The 16,441-nt window shown below is 54.6% G+C and overlaps 1 protein-coding gene and 1 long non-coding RNA gene across 4 annotated transcripts in view; one reads left to right on the top strand and one right to left on the bottom strand.

The window, feature by feature from the left end:
• LOC116659592 overlaps nt 1-10,230 on the bottom strand; it is a 188,601-nt gene extending 178,371 nt beyond the window's left edge. The window contains exon 1 of the long non-coding RNA XR_004314941.1: nt 9,732-10,230. This is a non-coding gene — a long non-coding RNA (uncharacterized LOC116659592). The remainder of the gene's footprint in view (nt 1-9,731) is intronic.
• Nucleotides 8,897-16,441, top strand: part of GNAL (G protein subunit alpha L) — a 71,342-nt gene continuing 63,797 nt past the window's right edge. The window contains exon 1 of one of the 3 annotated variants that reach the window (XM_032467346.1): nt 8,897-9,519. In XM_032467346.1, coding sequence (XP_032323237.1) covers nt 9,243-9,519 — 277 coding nt within the window. In that variant the 5' untranslated portion in view covers nt 8,897-9,242. The remainder of the gene's footprint in view (nt 9,520-16,441) is intronic. The other 2 variants (XM_032467350.1, XM_032467351.1) reach the window with 2 other exon arrangements.

Below are 16,441 nucleotides of genomic sequence, written 5' to 3'. Positions count from 1 at the left end.
CTGGACTGAGATGCTGTACGTTCATGAATGTACAAGTGCATGAATCAAGCTTTACAGACGTCCAAGCCGGGACCAACCAGCCAGCGGGGTCCCCCTTCTGGCCGCACACGGGGCAGCTGCGAGAGAGACCCCAGGCCACGACCCCAGCACAGGCCTGCCCGGTGCCAAGTGCGGGCTGAGGCGCCCCTTCCCCCAGGGATGCCCTGAGAAAACGAGCGCCCCACGTGGAACAAGGGCTGGGAGCGAGTTACGGGAGGCAGGGGCACATCAGGCCCCTAGAAGAAGGGAGAAGCTGGGAGGCCTGCAGCTGGACAGCAGGCAGCCGGGGCAGGGGGGCGGGGACGGGGCTGCAGAGGCAGGGCCAGGGCGGAGCTGCGACAGCTTCTTGTTCAGTTCACTCTAGCTGCTTTGTGGGGGTCAGTGGGAGTCAGGAAGGAGGGGCACCCCACCCGAGAGATGCGGGGGGTCCCGGGGAGTCCATGGGTTTGAAGCCCTTCCCTGCTTGTCCCTTGGTCTGGCCAGGGGCACGGGAACTAGAAGCCAACATCAGTGCCAAGTCCAACAGGATATTCCCAGAAAGGTGCTGAGGGAGGCTCAGCGGTGCCCTCGGGGCAGGGACCAGCCTGCTGGGGTTGAGGGGAGAAGTAAGAGGAGACAGCCCACTGCCTTTCCAGGCCTTGGTCCTTAACCCTTCCTCAGGGCAGGACCCCCTACACACCTGCCACCTTGGCAGGAACGGTCTGGCCCCCCTAGCCCTGCACTTCTCAGGACGTGGCCACAGCAAACCCTGGGCTAGGAAATTTTAAAGCACAAAGAGCGAGAAGGCATGGGTGGCCCTTGGCCTGCGTTTCCCTCTGCCGACGCCCAGCATGTGGCCAGCAGCGCCTGGGTGCTGGGGCTGGGCTTCCGTGGAACCAGCCCCCTCTAACTGCCTGGAGCTCCAACTGCTGCCCCGCCCCTCAACGGCTTCCAAGCAACTGCCACTGGCTCAGAACCGCCCCTGTCCCAGCCTGTGCTGGACCAGCCCCGAATCTCCACCAGCATCTTCGCTTGGCTTCCTGGGCTCCAGAGCTGCACCCAGAACCAGCCCACTTCCCAGAACTTCCCGGTGGTGCCGAGTGCTGGTGACTGTCTCCATCAGAGAGGCATTTTAAGGACACATGGAAATACCTTGTCAAAAGCTTGGGATCACACAAAACTTTGTTAAAAAGAACATGATGTTACAGACCACTGTTCTGGCTGGGGGTCCCCCCGAAAGACTGGTCTGAGGTCTAGGCTGGGGCCCACCATCCCCTTCTGCCTCAGCCACCAACATTGCCAATGTCATGTCATCAGGACTCAATGTCCAGAGATCTATCATTTCAAATTTTGCACAGTCAGAACTGGAGGCTGGGTGGACATGCTCTCCCCTGCCAGACAATGGCCCTGCCCGTCCCCACGTCACTCAGCCTCCACCCTCACCCCGAGCTACACCGTCTTCTCCTCACAACCAAATGTCTTGAAAACTCTGCTCAGTTCTCTCCCTGTTTCCTTAAACATTCCCCACCACCACCACCACTCTTTAATCCACTGCCTTCGGGCTCCCCGACCGCGCTGCGGCCAACACTGTCTTCTGCTAAAGGCATCAGTGAGCGTCTCATTGTCAAAAGTGATGAGGCCGTCTTGTTCCGGTCCTGGGACGGCACTGGCGTCACATGTTCCGCCGAGTCCTCTGCTTGAGCTCTTGGTACACACGAGAGGCCGCGGGGGATCCAGACGCGGCCCTTTGGGACGCTCCCAGTCTGGTGGAGGAACACAGAAGGGTGCTCATCCGACCTAGGAAGGTCTAGGAGGCATTCCTGAAGGCTGAGGAGGGTGCCCCGAAATGGAGACGTGGGAGAGGCCAAAACGAGGGCTGTCACGCCCGACCCCAAAGCCACCGTCACAGCTGGGCCTGGGAAAAGGCCAGGAACCCAGCCCTGAAAGGCCGTCCGCAGACTGCCCTCCCCTGGCCCCCGGGCCCCAGCCACCCCACAGCTCCTGCGTCCGCACGTCACATATCAAAACAGAAACTGGCCGATCTCCTTGATACCAAGTCTGGACTTGGACGTGGGTCATTTAAAGTCCCGACCCAGCCAAGCATCACAGGGGAGGGGGCCCTGCAACAAGAACGGGCCAGCGGGAGCTCCCCTCCCCCCCCAGCGTGAGCATCAGGGCCCAGAAGCAGGGAGCTCAGCCCCCCATCGAGGCAGGGCCAGGCCTCCTGACCAGCAGAACCCAGCTCCCACACGGCCGCCCCCTTGTTCTGAGTCTGACTTGCCACCAGCCACTCGTGGGAACCGGGATGCTGGGAATGAGCTGAGCATCTGTGGGCCCCAGGCCTCGGCCTCCCCAGCTGCCCCCGAGGTCTGACTTGATTCCTGGGACCATTCTGCCTCTTGGGCAGGAGTGCTGAGATGCCCAGTGCGGGGATGCCCCCAAACCTCCTCCCCACCCCGCTTCCCTGCAGCAGAGGGCACTGGGGCTCGCAGGCTGGTAAGCCCCGCCCGGCATCCACGGAGAGCCCTGCTGGCGGTCCCCCCAGCCTGCCTAGATGCCGTGGATGCTCAGCCCTGCTCGTGGGAGCCGCCTGAGTGTGGCCACACCTGCTGTCCTGCAGCCCCACCGAGATGCCCAAGCCTGGCTCTGCGCAAGCCCCCAGGGGGCGGACGAGTGTCCTTGGGAGGGGCCCTCGCTGTGCTCCTTCACCCTCCAGGCCGGTGCCTCTGGAAAACTCAGCCTGCCTGAAGTACAGCAGACCACCCCCAACACACACACACAGGTCCTTTAGGTAAACTCGTGATCTTCCAACGTGCCACGTGCTTGCGCATTGTAACTCGTACTGATCTCCACCCAGCAGGTTAGCCTGGGTGTCTGAGGAGGTGTGGACGGGGGTGTCGAGGACAAAGCAGGGAAACAACAGGAGATGGGGGCCTTGCAGACAGGGATGATAACGGCCCAAGAACCAAGGAGTGTGGAGAAGTGAGTCTCACCTCCCGGTCTCTCCTAGCACTGCTCTGCTGCGATTCTCAGGACATAAACCTGCTCCCGGATTTCTCTTCTGCCACCTGCTTCAGAAGAGAACCTTTGTGCTGCAGGAGCAGCTGGGACTAGATGTGCTGAGAGCTGGAGGTGCCTGGGAAGCTAAGGCCCTGGGATCAGGCCCCTAGCCAGCAAGGCAGAACCAGGACTGCGTGGCACCACTCCTCTGGGGTCCCCAGGAGGGGCCGAAGCCAAGACATGGCCTGAAGTCCCTTTGGGCCTGTCTCCTCCTAACCTGCCTTCCCCACCTGCTAACCAGTCTGTCCCGGGAGAACTTCCCTAACAAACCACTTGCATCCAAACCTCTGTCCTGGGGTCTGCTTCCAGGGAATCCCACCCAAGACAATTTCCAGCATGAAAAAAAAGGGAAAGAAATTGCTATCCCCAAAACCCGTGCCTGTAAGGAATAACATATGTTTTCCTACAACCCCACCAAATTGCTGTTTAGAGACCTCGTTTCCCCCAGATGGAATGAATTCCCCAGTCCCTTGGAGGTCTGCTTCCAGGTGTGTACTGGTAAACTGGGATCTCCAGGGAAAAGTGTTAGAGCAGGCAGACAGCTAGATATGAGCAGAGAAAGGGGGACACAGGCCAAACAGCAGGAATTGGGCAGAAAGGAGGGGCACAGGCCAAATGCAGGAAACCACATCATGTCAGCAGCAGGGGTCCCTGGGCAGAGAAAGAAAAGCAGGAACCTTGGGGCTGATAAGGGATCATGCTTTTTGGGATGACAAGTGGCCTGGACAAGAGCAAAGAAAGGTGAGAAAAGGCAGGAATTTCCAGTGTCTGAATGTAACCTTTTACTCATTGTGCCCTCATTTCAACAAAATTAGCCTTGCAGATCAGAAGTCCCCATCATGCACCGACGCCATGACGCTTCCGATCCAGACTAAATAAGGACAAAACTCCCTCCTCCCTTTGGGAAGGTGGAGTTGGGATGATAATCAGGGAATGCGACCCAAGCCTTTCCCTCCCCAGTGAACATTCCGCCCATTCATTTTTACACCCTGTGTAGCTAACTTGCCAAAGAAACTCCGGGCAGCTGCCCACCTGAGCCTGCCCGCTCTCCCCTGAGAGTGCACTCTCCATCCTTTAATAAATCCTCACTTTACCTTTTCTTAACCACCAGGTCTTGTCTCAGAATTCTTTCTGGGACGGGACAAGAACCTGGAACACCGGCTGCATCTACCAGCAACCAAAGAAGAGGAGAAAATCCTGGATTCTAGCGTTTGCTAGTTCCCTGATGTAGATACGCCCACCGCAGCCGTCACAAACCCCCAGCGTGATGTCACTGAACAGGGTGTGGACGGGGCACCGGGAGGGCCAGCTCCAGCCTCCACCACTTCCCAACCTCACTCTCGGGGTTTTTTTATGTTACTGTGAACACGGGTGACACCGTGACACTGGTGTGGCGGCCCCTAGTCCAGAGTCACCATCAGACTTCCTCATGCACACCATCTGATCCCACGGCCTGACCTGCCTGCTACATTCCCATCACACAAGTTGTCTGTGGCCCCGTTTCCAAACTGCAGCTTGACCTCGTGATTCTCTCCCTCTGGGTCTCACTGAAGCCCCACCATCCTGCCCAGGAGGCAGGGTACACTTTCTTCCTCGTCTGTCTGTCCTTCCCCAGGCTCGGAGAGTCCACTCTGGGATGGGAGGTGAGACGGGTTGGGGGCTTCCCGCTTCCTTCCTGATGCGTGTCAGCACTCTGCCCCTCCTCTTCCCTGGGGACCATGGTCAAAATACCTTCAGCTCACTCATTCGCTGCGCTAGACACAGGGAATACAGCGACTCAGAAAAACTAGCTTCGCACCCCCGGGGAGCCTCCACTCAGCACCTGTTCCCGACTCCAGGCCATCAGCCTTGTAGCGAGGCCGCCTGGGAGAGCTTTCTGGGCAGAGGAGAGAGCAGCTGCAAAGGCCCTGAGGCAGGAAGGAGTGAGGTGTTTAAGGCGCAGAAAGCACGCAGGTTGTGGGGGAGCAAGAGAGACAGGGGAGCAGACCGTGCGGGGCACCAGCCACGGCAGCGAGGTGGGGGCCTCCCTCCAAATACAAACCACTGAAGGCTGATGCGGAACCGAGTGAGATCAGTGGGTTTGCGTTGTTAAAAGATCCCTGCAGCCACTTTGTGTTTGTAGTGGAAGCAGATATTTAGGCTCCTGCAGAAAAACAAAAAACAAGAAGACAAACAGAGTGAGAGAAAGTAATCACCGGGCCCAGGGTGGAGGCCGAGGAGACAGAAGGAGACGCAGACAGAAAGTGCGACAGCACTTGGTCACTGGCTGATGGGGAGCATGGGAAGGGGGACGGAGGAGGCTCCCTAAGCTTCTGTCTCAAGCAGGTGATGGGTCTCCTGGGTGAGTCGGGGAAGAGAGAAAAAGGAATCACCTTGGTGGGAGGAGTCCAAATCTCACCTGCACATGTTAAAGTGAGATGACTGCTGAGCTTCCAGGTGGAGATGCCTCGCCATTCATTAAACACAGGAACCTGGAACTCAGGGGTCATCGACATGTCGGGAGGATTTTAACCACGACCTGGGAAGGGAGTGAGGGCTGAGCCCGGGGACGCAGCAAAAGGAGTGAGGAACACAGAGTAGGGTGAGGGGAGGCAGGTCAAAAGGAAGGAAAATCAGGAGCTCGTGGTCACAAACGAGACAAATTCTGAGAGCCGTGTCACAGGTAGCTGAGTTCGAAGGTGACACAGACGTGCCTGGCGGGTGCAGCAGCACCCAGGCCCCTGCTGCCTGGACAAGGGTCACCGCAGGTGCCAGGGGAAGGGGCTTGAAGAGGGACCTGGCCCGGAGCTCCTCCAGGGAACATTTCCATAGAAAGAGGCGAGATGCCTGCAGGGAAAGCAAATGCTTGAGAGCAAGAGGGAATGACGGAAGGGGGGCAGCCTCTGATGGGGGCAGAGACACCCACAGGAAAGACAGGAAATGGATGGACGGTGAAACGTCTGCAGGTCTGGCCGCGAGAAGATGAGGCCGCTGTTCCTTTCTTTGCAGCTTCCTGGTCAGCTGCAAAGCACAGTCTGAGACTTAACAGGTTCTCATACAAAGAAGGAGCCTTGAGGACTATCTGGAAGGTAGAAAACGACTTCGCCCCCCACCCCCGCTCCCCCACCCCACCACTGGTGCCCAATTCCAGAGCTTACGGAGCCGCCACCAGTAAATGCCCGCTGGAGGCGGCATCCGTGGTAACCACCGCACACAGAGCCGTGCGAAGGCCTAAGATCTTGGCTCCGTAAATCTGATTTACAGGCAGGCGATTGTGCTATTTCTGGATGAACCCAACTAGCCCTCCGGCAGTGAGTCTGTCGTCAAGACAAAAGCCAGCCTGGATTGCCTCCGCCACTTCACAGGTCTTGGTACCAAAGGGGGCCGTCCTGTTTGACTAACATTCCCGAGACAGCAGTCTTTTCTTGGAGGGGCGGGGCACAATCGGGCCTCCTTTACATGAGAACACTAGATGCAGAGTTTGTGATCCGAGAGACACAGAAGGAATGGCTGACACCTCTTCCTTTTGGTGTGTGCTTCAAAGCTGACCAAGGCTGCTTAGCAGACCCCCACCAGACTGAAATAAACCTAAAAAGAAAAAGATTGCAGGGGAGAGGAAAACGAACCAGATTTTGGAAGCCAGAAAGTAGATGGATCTATTGGAACAGCCATCACAGGCCCAAGAGTTGTATCCTAGGAGAGCAGTGCAGGCACGATGTCCCAGAAGGGGGACCTAAATCTGTCCCTGGACTCCCAACCACACAGGAATATATCAGACACCACAGACGGAGAGACCCAGAAATGGGGATCACAGTGAAGCCGTAAAGTCCCCTCCCCGACTCCACAAGGTGCACAGTGGCCCCTCACCCGGACTGGCAGAGACCCAGAGCCGGGTTCTCTGGAGGAGACAGATTATGTTACTAAAAATAGAGGGATTAACAAAGTTTGTGCCCTGAACTATGAGCCCCTCAACTCAGCTGTCAGAAGCAGGGGCCCAGGCTCCGGCTGAGACCCTCTGGGCAAAAACATGGAGGCAACTTCTCTGGAGAATCTGAACACCCAAGATAAGCCGCCCACAGATACTCAGCTGGGGCCACATCACACTGCAGGGAAGACAAGGGTGTGGAGCAGTCATGCCCCCGCGCACAGGGCTTTCAACACGCTCTGAGTTCAAAGGATGGCCAGATAGTTCGAAGGCAAAGAGATAGAATGAAACAAACACATGGAAAGAAACCTGGAGGAAATAAATTCAAGAATGAGAAAATGTCAAAATATTCTCACTGATATCCTCACAGAGGCAAGGAAAAATGGGTCCCCACTCAACAAGGACAGGATGGTCTTATATTTTCAGATCAATGTAGGTTATAGCCATAAATGTCTGAACAAGAACCAAAGGAAAAGAGCTATGGGAAGTTAAGAGTCTGATAGTAGATGTTAAACATCAGTCACTCCACACACAAAAATAAACTCAAAATGGATCAAAGACTTAAACATAAGACAAGACAGGATAAACCTCCTAGAAGAAAACATAGGCAAAACATTATCTCACAAACATCTCAGCAATGCTCTCCTAGGGCAGTCTACCCAAGCAGTAGAAATAAAAGCAAGAATAAACAAATGGGACCTAACTAAACTTATAAGCTTTTTGCACAGCAAAGGAAACCATAAGCAAAGCAAAACAAAACGACAACCTACAGAATGGGAGAAAATATTTGCAAAACATGAAACTGACAAAGGCTTGATCTCCAGAATATATAAACAGCTCATACAACTTAATAAGAAAAAAAAACTCAATCCAAAAATGGGCAGAAGATCTAAACAAGTAATTCTCCAATGAAGAAATACAAATGACCAATAGGTACATGAAAACATGCTCAATATCACTAATTATCAGAGAAATGCAAATCAAAACTACGATGAGGTATCACCTCACAGCAGCCACAATGGCCATCATTCAAAAATCCACAAATGACAAATGTTGGAGATGCTGTGGAGAAAAGGGAACCCTCCTGCACTGCTAGGGGAATGTAGTTTGGTGCAGCCACTGTGGAAAACAGTATGGAGATTCCTCAAAAGACTAGGAATAGACTTTCCATATGACCCAGGAATCCCGATCCTGGGCATAAATCCAGAAGGAACCCTATTTCAAAAAGACACCTGCACCCCAATGTTCACAGCAGCACTACTTACAATAGCCAAGACATGGAAATAGCCTAAATGTCCATCAACAGATGACTGGGTTAAGAAGATACGGTATATTTATACAATGGAATACTATTCAGCCATAAAAATGACAACATAACGCCATTTGCAGCAACATGGATGTCCCTGGAGAATGTCATTCTAAGTGAAGTAAGCAAGAAAGAGAAAGAAAAATACCATATGAGATCGTTCATATGTGGAGTCTAAAAAAAAAAAGAACATAAATACAAAACAAACAGACTCATAGGCATAGAATACAAACTTGTGGTTGCCAAGGGGGCAGGGGGTGGGAAGGGATAGACTGGGAGTTCAAAATTTGTAGATACTGAGAGGCATATGTAGAATAGATAAACATACAGCACAGGGAAATACATACAAGATCTTGTGGTAGCTCACAGCAGAAAAAAAATGTTGACAATGAATGTATGTATGTTCATGTGTAACAGAAAAATTGTGCTCTACACTGGAAATTGACACAACACTGTAAATTGACTGTAATGCAATAAAAAATGTAAAAATAAAAAAACAAGATAGCTCCGGGCACGACCCCTGCCACACTGTACACAGCTGTGCGCACGGCTGGGCGGCGGTACTTACGGTAGAGGGGGCCGGGCCGAGCGGCGGTGTTTACAGTAAGAGAGCAGAAGGCGGGACTTACGGCAACGAGGCCGGGCGGCGGTATTTACGGTAAGGAGGCGGGCGGGGCGGCGGTACTTAACTGTATTGGGGGCCGGGCCGCGGAGGTGCGTCCGGCCGGAGGTCCGCGTGGTCAGGTGATCTCCGGCCGAGGCGGCCGCCGCCCCCTGCAGCAGCGGAGAGCGCAGAATGGCCCTCGGGGGCGTTGAGGGGCCGGGGGCCCGCCGCACCCCTGCCCCAAAGCCCGCGGGCCGCAGCGCCGCGCTGGGTCCCCGTGCAGCCCCCTCCCGCCCGTCGGCGGGGGCCCCGGCCTGAGCCCTGCGCCCGTGCCCGCGTCCCGCGCCCACATGGGTCTGTGCTACAGCCTCCGGCCGCTGCTCTTCGGGGACCCGGAGCCGCCCGCGGAGGGCGAGCGGTCCGGCCCGGACCCGACCCCGGACCGGCCCCTGACCCGGACCCCAGCGGGAGCAGGGACAGCGCGAGACCCGCCGCAGGAAAGGCGGCGGTACACGGAACGGCTGCTCGCGGAGGAGCGCGAGGCCCGGCGGGTCAGCAGGAGCATCGACCGGCGGCTCCGCGAGCAGAAGCGCGACCTGCGGCGGACGCACCGGCTGCTGCTGCTCGGTGGGTGCGGGGCGCGCGGAACCGGGGTGCGGGGGTCGCGGGGCGGGGCTCACGGAACTGGGGTGCAGGAGCGCGGGACCAGGGGTGCATGGGGGCGGGGCCAGGCGCACGAGAACAGGGCGCGTGGGGGGGGCCGAGCCAGATTGAGGGGGCGCGCGGCCGGGCGCACGGGGCTCCGCGGGGTGGTCCCGGGGCTGCGGAGCGCTTCTTACCCTGAGGGCGCTCCCTGAGGTGACTGGGCCGCGGCCGCGCCGCCCGCCCGGGATGATGCGCCTTTCCGCACCTGGCGCTCGGGCCGCTCGCTCACTCAGGCCTGACTGACGAGGCTCCCCGTGAGCGCGCGGCCTCCGTGGGTTCGCTCCCACAGCGTGCGGCCCGGGGCGCGGCTGAGCCTCGCCCCCTCTCCTCAGGCTGCGCGCGCCTCGTTTCGCGAGCGCGGGAGAGCGGGGTCGGGGTGGGTGGGGCTTGTCCCGCGAGGAGAAGGCGCTCGCTGGCGCGAGAGCCCCGCGCGGAGCCGTCCGCCTGCGCCACGTGCGCGCGGGCCGGTGCGCGGCGGCAGCCGGCGCTGCAGTCCGGCCTGCGGGCCCTGCGGCCGCTCTCTCGGAGCGGACCCCGTGAGAGGTTCCCGACGCTACTCGCTTGCTTTTCAAGTTGAAGCCCCCCCAGAAAGGTGGGCTCTTAACCCAATTTTGTGAGGTATTAAACAGAATAGGGGAGAGGGTAGAGCTCAGGGGTAGAGCGCATGCTTCGCATGCACGAGGTCCTGGGTTCAGGCCCCAGTCCCTCCATTACAATAAAAAATCCCTTCCCACCCCCAGAAGGGGAGTTCGAAATTTGTAGATACCGACTGGTATATGCAGAATAGATAAACAAGCTTACACGGTACAGCACAGGGAGGTATATCCCAGATCTTGTGGTAGCTCACGGTGAAAACAATGTGACAGTGAATATATGCATGTTCATGTAGGACTGAAAAACTGTGCTCTACACTGGAATTTGACACAGCATTGTAAACTGCCTATAACTCAATTTTAAAAATGTTAAAAATAAATAAATAAAACAGTAATGAAATAAGTAAACCTAATTACCTCCCCCTTCCCCACAAACAATAAAAAAGAATAGTTGTTGAGTTCTGTGCCCTGCTGTGCCCAAAGAGCCCTGTCCACGAATGGAGGAAGATCCCTGCTTATAAATGAATGAGACCATTGTAAATACATGCACCCCGATGTTCATGGCTGCACTGTTTGCAATAGCCAAGACGTGGATGCAACCAAAGTTCCCATGGACAGATGACTGGATGAAAAAGTTGTGGTATATTTATACAATGAAATACAACTCAGCCTTAAAAAAGAATAAAATCATGCCATTTTCAGCAACATGATGGACCCAGAGATTATCATACCAAGTAAGCCAGAAAAAGAAAGGAAAAATACCATATGGCCTCATTTATACGTGGAATCTTTTAAAATGACACAAGTGAACTTATTTACAAAACAGGAACAGATGCACGGACATAGGAAACAAACTTACGGTTACCAGAAGGGGAGAGGGGATGGGAAGGGATGCACTGGGAGTTCAGGATTTGCAGGTACTAACTACTATATATAACGTAGGTAAACAAGTTTATACTGTGGAGCACAGGGAACTGTATTCAGTCCCTTGTAGTAACCTGTAGTGGAAAAGAATGTGAAGAGGAATCTATATATATGTATATGTGTAAGTGAATCACTATGTTGTGCACCAGAAGTTAACACATTTTAAACCAACTATACTTCAGTTTGGAAGGGCTCACCGTCACGAGAATGAGTAACTGAAGCAGCACAGGCCTAGCTGCTGTATCCTGGTGAAAGGTCTGAATTCTGCCATAATGAGACATTTTTCCTGAGAAACGAACGAAAAATATATAACTCAAGGAACCGGTTACCTGAAAGGGAAGAGGACACGTCAGAAGCAGAGGTCTCACCCACGATGCCAGCGCCTGGAACAGGACAGAGCAGTGTTTCCAGAGGTATGAAAATACAGGCTGGCAATCCTAGAACTTCATACCTCGTTAACCGCTGTGTCTGTGTGAGGGGAACATAGGTTTCAGATATACAGGTGTTCAAAGTCTATCACCAAGCCACATATTTTTCTGGAAGAAAATCAATTAGAAATTACTCCAGCCAAATTTCTGTTAAAAAGAATTGTGCTCTCAAGAAATAGGAGAGAAATAAATTAGGTCTAGAGTTCTGGCAGCATGATGTTGTCTTAATGTAATCGTGCGGCTGGACAGAAATATCTAAAAGGATCTGTGAAGCAGAAGAGTTTGATATTTTATATAAAGCTTTTTAAACATGATTCTGTGAAAAGGTCCTGAGAGGTAAGATCTGAAGACTGGAACAGTGAGCAGTTTCTCAAAACACATGTTCAAGACTGTCCCTTTAAAGACACCGTCACAGCGTGATGCAGCTTGTGTCCAGCGTAACATCTGATGTGACGTTGAGTCCCATGACTCACAGGCTCAGCGGAAAGTGCCCTGTGTCTTCCAACCAGTGGCATCAACAGTGCAGCCCAGACTGTTGTACCAGGTGGGCCTTCGGTCCAGACCAGATGTCCGTCTAACGGGCAGCTGCTTCCTCACTTCATCCAGCTATTGTCTTGTGAGAATGGAGGCCCAGTGTGGCCAGGTCTTGGATTTCCAGAATAAGAGGGAGATGCCCATTTTCCTCTGAAACCACCTTACGTTTAACAATTGGCTCAAATTAATAAAACACAATCTGCTTGCCTGGTACCATCCAGGGGCCACCAAGCCTCACCTGGGACCTCCAGGTCTCACCTGGGACGTCTCCCAAGCCACAGGGACACTTCCTCAGGCCAGACGCTGGACCCCAGGGGTGGCAGCCCCAGGCCAACAGCAGCAAAAGCACAGTTGACAAGACTGGGCGCGGGTTCAAAAGATTTAACCTGTGAACACATACAGCCAGCACTGTCAGTTCCCGTTCAGCACATTTTGGTTGGAAAATGATTCGTTTGATAGCTGCTTTTTCCAGGTAATGGTTCAACTCAAAAATGGCCAGCTGTGGGTAGGATTCCTGCTTTTTGCTTTCTTCAGTTATTTCCTGCTGTTTTCCTGTGTGTTTGGTACTTCTCCGCCAGGAATACGTCTTTCGAGAAGGAAGCGATCTGTCTGGGACAGTTGCTGCCTTTCCCTTGTATTTGGCTGTTGGTGGAAACGGAACTCTGGCGTGACCTCCACCCAATGCCTCTGAGTGGACGTACTTTGTGCCGTCACAGGAAACCAGAATGTTCTCCACCTGGGGGGTTTTGATCACTTTTTTTTCAGATAAGTGTCCTTTTTTTCCTTAATTAATGGTACTGCGTACAGCGTCCAGGATGGCGGTGCTCGAGTCAGGTGGTCACGTGAGCTGTGTGTGCTCCCCAGAGCCTCCATCTTGCCCCCGCCTCCCAGGACACCGTGGCTTTTAAAGTCAGGAGAAACGTCACATGCTTCAGCTGCGCCTTAGCTTTTCCAAACTCACACACACACTTGCCCACCGCCTCAGAGGAGGGTGCAGAGCAGTGTGGCGTTTCGGGGACACCTTCTCCTCGTTGTAGTGTGTCATCTGTCACCTGCAACCTTGTGGACTCCGAGCTGCCATTGTTTGCCAGGAGGCGAGTTTCGTCCCAGGAATCCAGGCTGTTCTTTGACCTGTGAACTCTGTCGAAGGTGCACTCCTCAATCGGTGTCTCTGCTCAGCCTGCGGTGACAGGTCCCCACGGGCTGCCTGGCTTGAACAACAGACATTCCAGAGGCTGGAGCATCCAAGACCGAGGCCCTGCAGTGTTTGGTGTCGGTGGAGAGCCCTCTTCCTGGCTGGCCAGCCCCCTCCTGATGTTTCCTCGCACAGTGAAAAGAGAAAGCTCTGGGCTGTGTTTCTCGTCTTACGAGGTTAGCAACCCTACAGGGCCCCCCTTATGGCTTCACTTAACCTTAATTGCCTCCTAAAGTCCCTATCTCCAAGTGCAGTCCACCAGGGAAGAAGTCTTCAACATATGAACTTCAAGGGGACATAGTTCAGTCCAGAGCAACTTGCAAACCATTTGTTTGTAGGGATGGTTATTACTGGCCCTGAAAAGGGACTCAAGCTGGATGTCAACCCCTGGTAGTTCAGTGTGTCACTGGAATGGACAGTAATTTTATGAATACTCTAGAAACTTGGGGATGTACTTATGACCCACTAAAAGATGCAGAAGGAGTTTGGTGGTTATAAACATTGGCGTCAAACAGGCCTTATTTGAAGTCCCAGGACCCCCATTTAGTGGCTACATGGCCCTGGGTAAGCCTCTCTGACCTTGTCTCCATCACCAGTAATAATCTGGTAGCCACACGCTTAGAGAGGATTAAGTGAAACGAATTGGAAGAAGGGATGGAACTTGCCTAGTGCAGAGTTTAGCACGTGGTAAGCCTGAGTCAGCGTGGTCCCTGAGCTTCTGCTGAACACTTCTCTCCATGATACCAGGACTCTGAATTGTAAACTCAGGGGTAACATGAGATCACACAGCCTTAAAAGGCGAATTCTGTTCCAGGCCCCATGGCTACCCTGTCACGGACCCAGGCACCCCGGTGTCACTGCCAGAGCTGGTGGTTGGCTGCAGGGCCAGGTGGAGATGGTGGCAAATGTCCAGGCAGAAGACACAGAGGAGGAAGTGAGCAGGGCGGGGTGGAGGGGAGGAGTCTCGTGAACTCTCAGTTTTCCAGCCGAGGTAGAATGGTGATTGCACCCCCCAAAGCAAGGCATCGAAGAGGAAGAGGCAGTGATGTGAGGAGAGAGCAGTGACCGCACTGGGGCATGCTGGGGACCAGATGCCAGGAGAGTCCAGTGGGCTCATCTGGGAAGCAGGTGGCGTCCCCCATGCGTCCAGAGCTCGGGGAACTTGCTGAGCAGTGGAAGCCACCGGGAATGGGTCCTAGGCAAGTGGGCAGCCACCCCGGGGACCATGCAGAATGAGAAGAGAGGAGGGCCTGGGGCAGAAGAATGCAGGCCCCAGCCTTCCAGAAGAGGAAGAAAGGAAGAACAAAGGAGCTGGGAGACGCCCGGGTGGGAGGGGGTCTCGGGAAGACGGGAGCTCCAGGATGATGAGGAAAAGGAATCCAGCAGATCCCGGGTCACGGAGCGGCAGGGGCAGGAGCCTGACGCCTGAAAAGGATGCGGAAACGTGGGGCCGTCATGGGGCCTGTTTTGGGGGCGACTTGGGCTGTAACAGGACAGAGCAGCTGTGGCCACACCTTTCAAACTGGATCTCGTGGAAGCAGTTTGGAAGGACATGAATGGCACTTCACAGCTATGATGGTGTTGCCTCTGGTGACAGGTAAGAGGCTGGGACAGGGATTACCCAATTTCGTGAGGCACTGGCTTGTTGGGCACTGGTCCTGAGTCTGCTGTTTAAGCACTCAGATGTGTGGACCCAACCTCGGGCCCTCCACACGGTAACTTCCTGTTGACACTGTCAGACATGTTTGTAATTTAGGGTGAAATTCTTCAACGGCAAGCAGATTTTTCAGTGGAGCCAAGACCCGAAAGATTCAGCAAATTCTCTAGCTAACTCAGGCTGTGAAGTTTACAAGCATAAGCACCTTCAATGGTGAGACCCAATGACCACGGTCTAAGATCAGCTCAGGACACGAAGTGACCACCAGGAGCGGGGAGGGTGGTGGGCGCATGCTTAGCGTGCACGAGGTCCTGGGTTCCATCCCCAGTGCCTCCATTAAATTTAACAAAACTCAAAAAAGAAAAAAATTGTGCCTCACAGCACCCAGAATAATTTACCTCATGCCTAAATGTATTAATACTTAGGGTTTGTTTTTTTGTTTTTTTTTTTTTTGATTGGTTGTTTGGTTTCAAAATGAAACAAGCTCTTTTACTGAAAAAAGAAGGGAAAAAAAGAGAATTAGACCCTTTCAGCTGAAACAATAACTCTCATCGTATTTAGGGTGATGTGAAAGTTGTCCCACTTTTAATTATTTTAAAATCCCCTCACTGAGGGGGGCCAGGCACAGAGGAATTTTAGGGCAGGGGAAATACTGTGTGACCCTGCTGTGTTGGATACACGTCATTACACATTTGTCCACACCCCGCAGATGGTCCAGCACCCAGAGTGAGCCCTGGCATAAACTCAGGACGTGGCGTGATGGTGTGATTATTCCACCATCGTAACAAGTGTGCCCCCCGGTGCCAGGTGGAGCTGGGGGGGGGGAGAGGCGAACGCAGCTGCGCCTGGTCGGGATCCAGGAACGCATCTGCGAGGTGGACGGACTTTCCACGGCGACCGCAAGCTGCCTGTCAGAGCCTCCGGCCCCCTGTCCTCTTCCCTGCATCCCCCCTGAAGCGCCCTCCCAGGGCGGGGCCGAGAGGTGAGAGCTCGGAGGAGGGGCCGGGCCTGTACCCCAGGTCTCTGCGGCGGCCGTGGACCTGCGCGTGGGCGGCTGCGCAACACGAAGACCTCGTCCTTCACGCCCACCAGGAGCAATTATCAGCCACGAGCGTCCACCGCGCGCACACACGTGCAGCTCTTTCTGCGAGCGCAGCGGGCAACCGAGGACCACCCAAAGAGGGGCGGAGACTGGCTATCCAGGGCATCGGCCACCGTCCCAGACCTGGTGGGAAAGCTTTTAGGGGAAAGGGGAGCCTTCAGCTGGCTCTGCATGGAAATCAACAAAGACCACGGAAGGGAACAGGCCAAGGCCCTGCGTGGAGGCCACTGACTTCAGGAGGCTACAGGCGGGCTCACTGGGTTTGGGGCGTCCTGTCTGGCTGGTATGGGTGCATCATTTGCCCTCTTCTGGTTGGGCCTAAGTTGGAGGCGGGGGTGAACTCAGGGAAGCCGTCAATTACCAGCCAGGTCGTGGACACGCGGGGCCAAGCGTCAGAGGGGTTATTGTCCG

This window comes from Camelus ferus, chromosome 24 (assembly GCF_009834535.1).
Source record: "Camelus ferus isolate YT-003-E chromosome 24, BCGSAC_Cfer_1.0, whole genome shotgun sequence".
NCBI classification, from domain to species: Eukaryota; Metazoa; Chordata; class Mammalia; order Artiodactyla; family Camelidae; genus Camelus; species Camelus ferus.
This window is presented reverse-complemented; position numbering and strand designations above follow the sequence as displayed.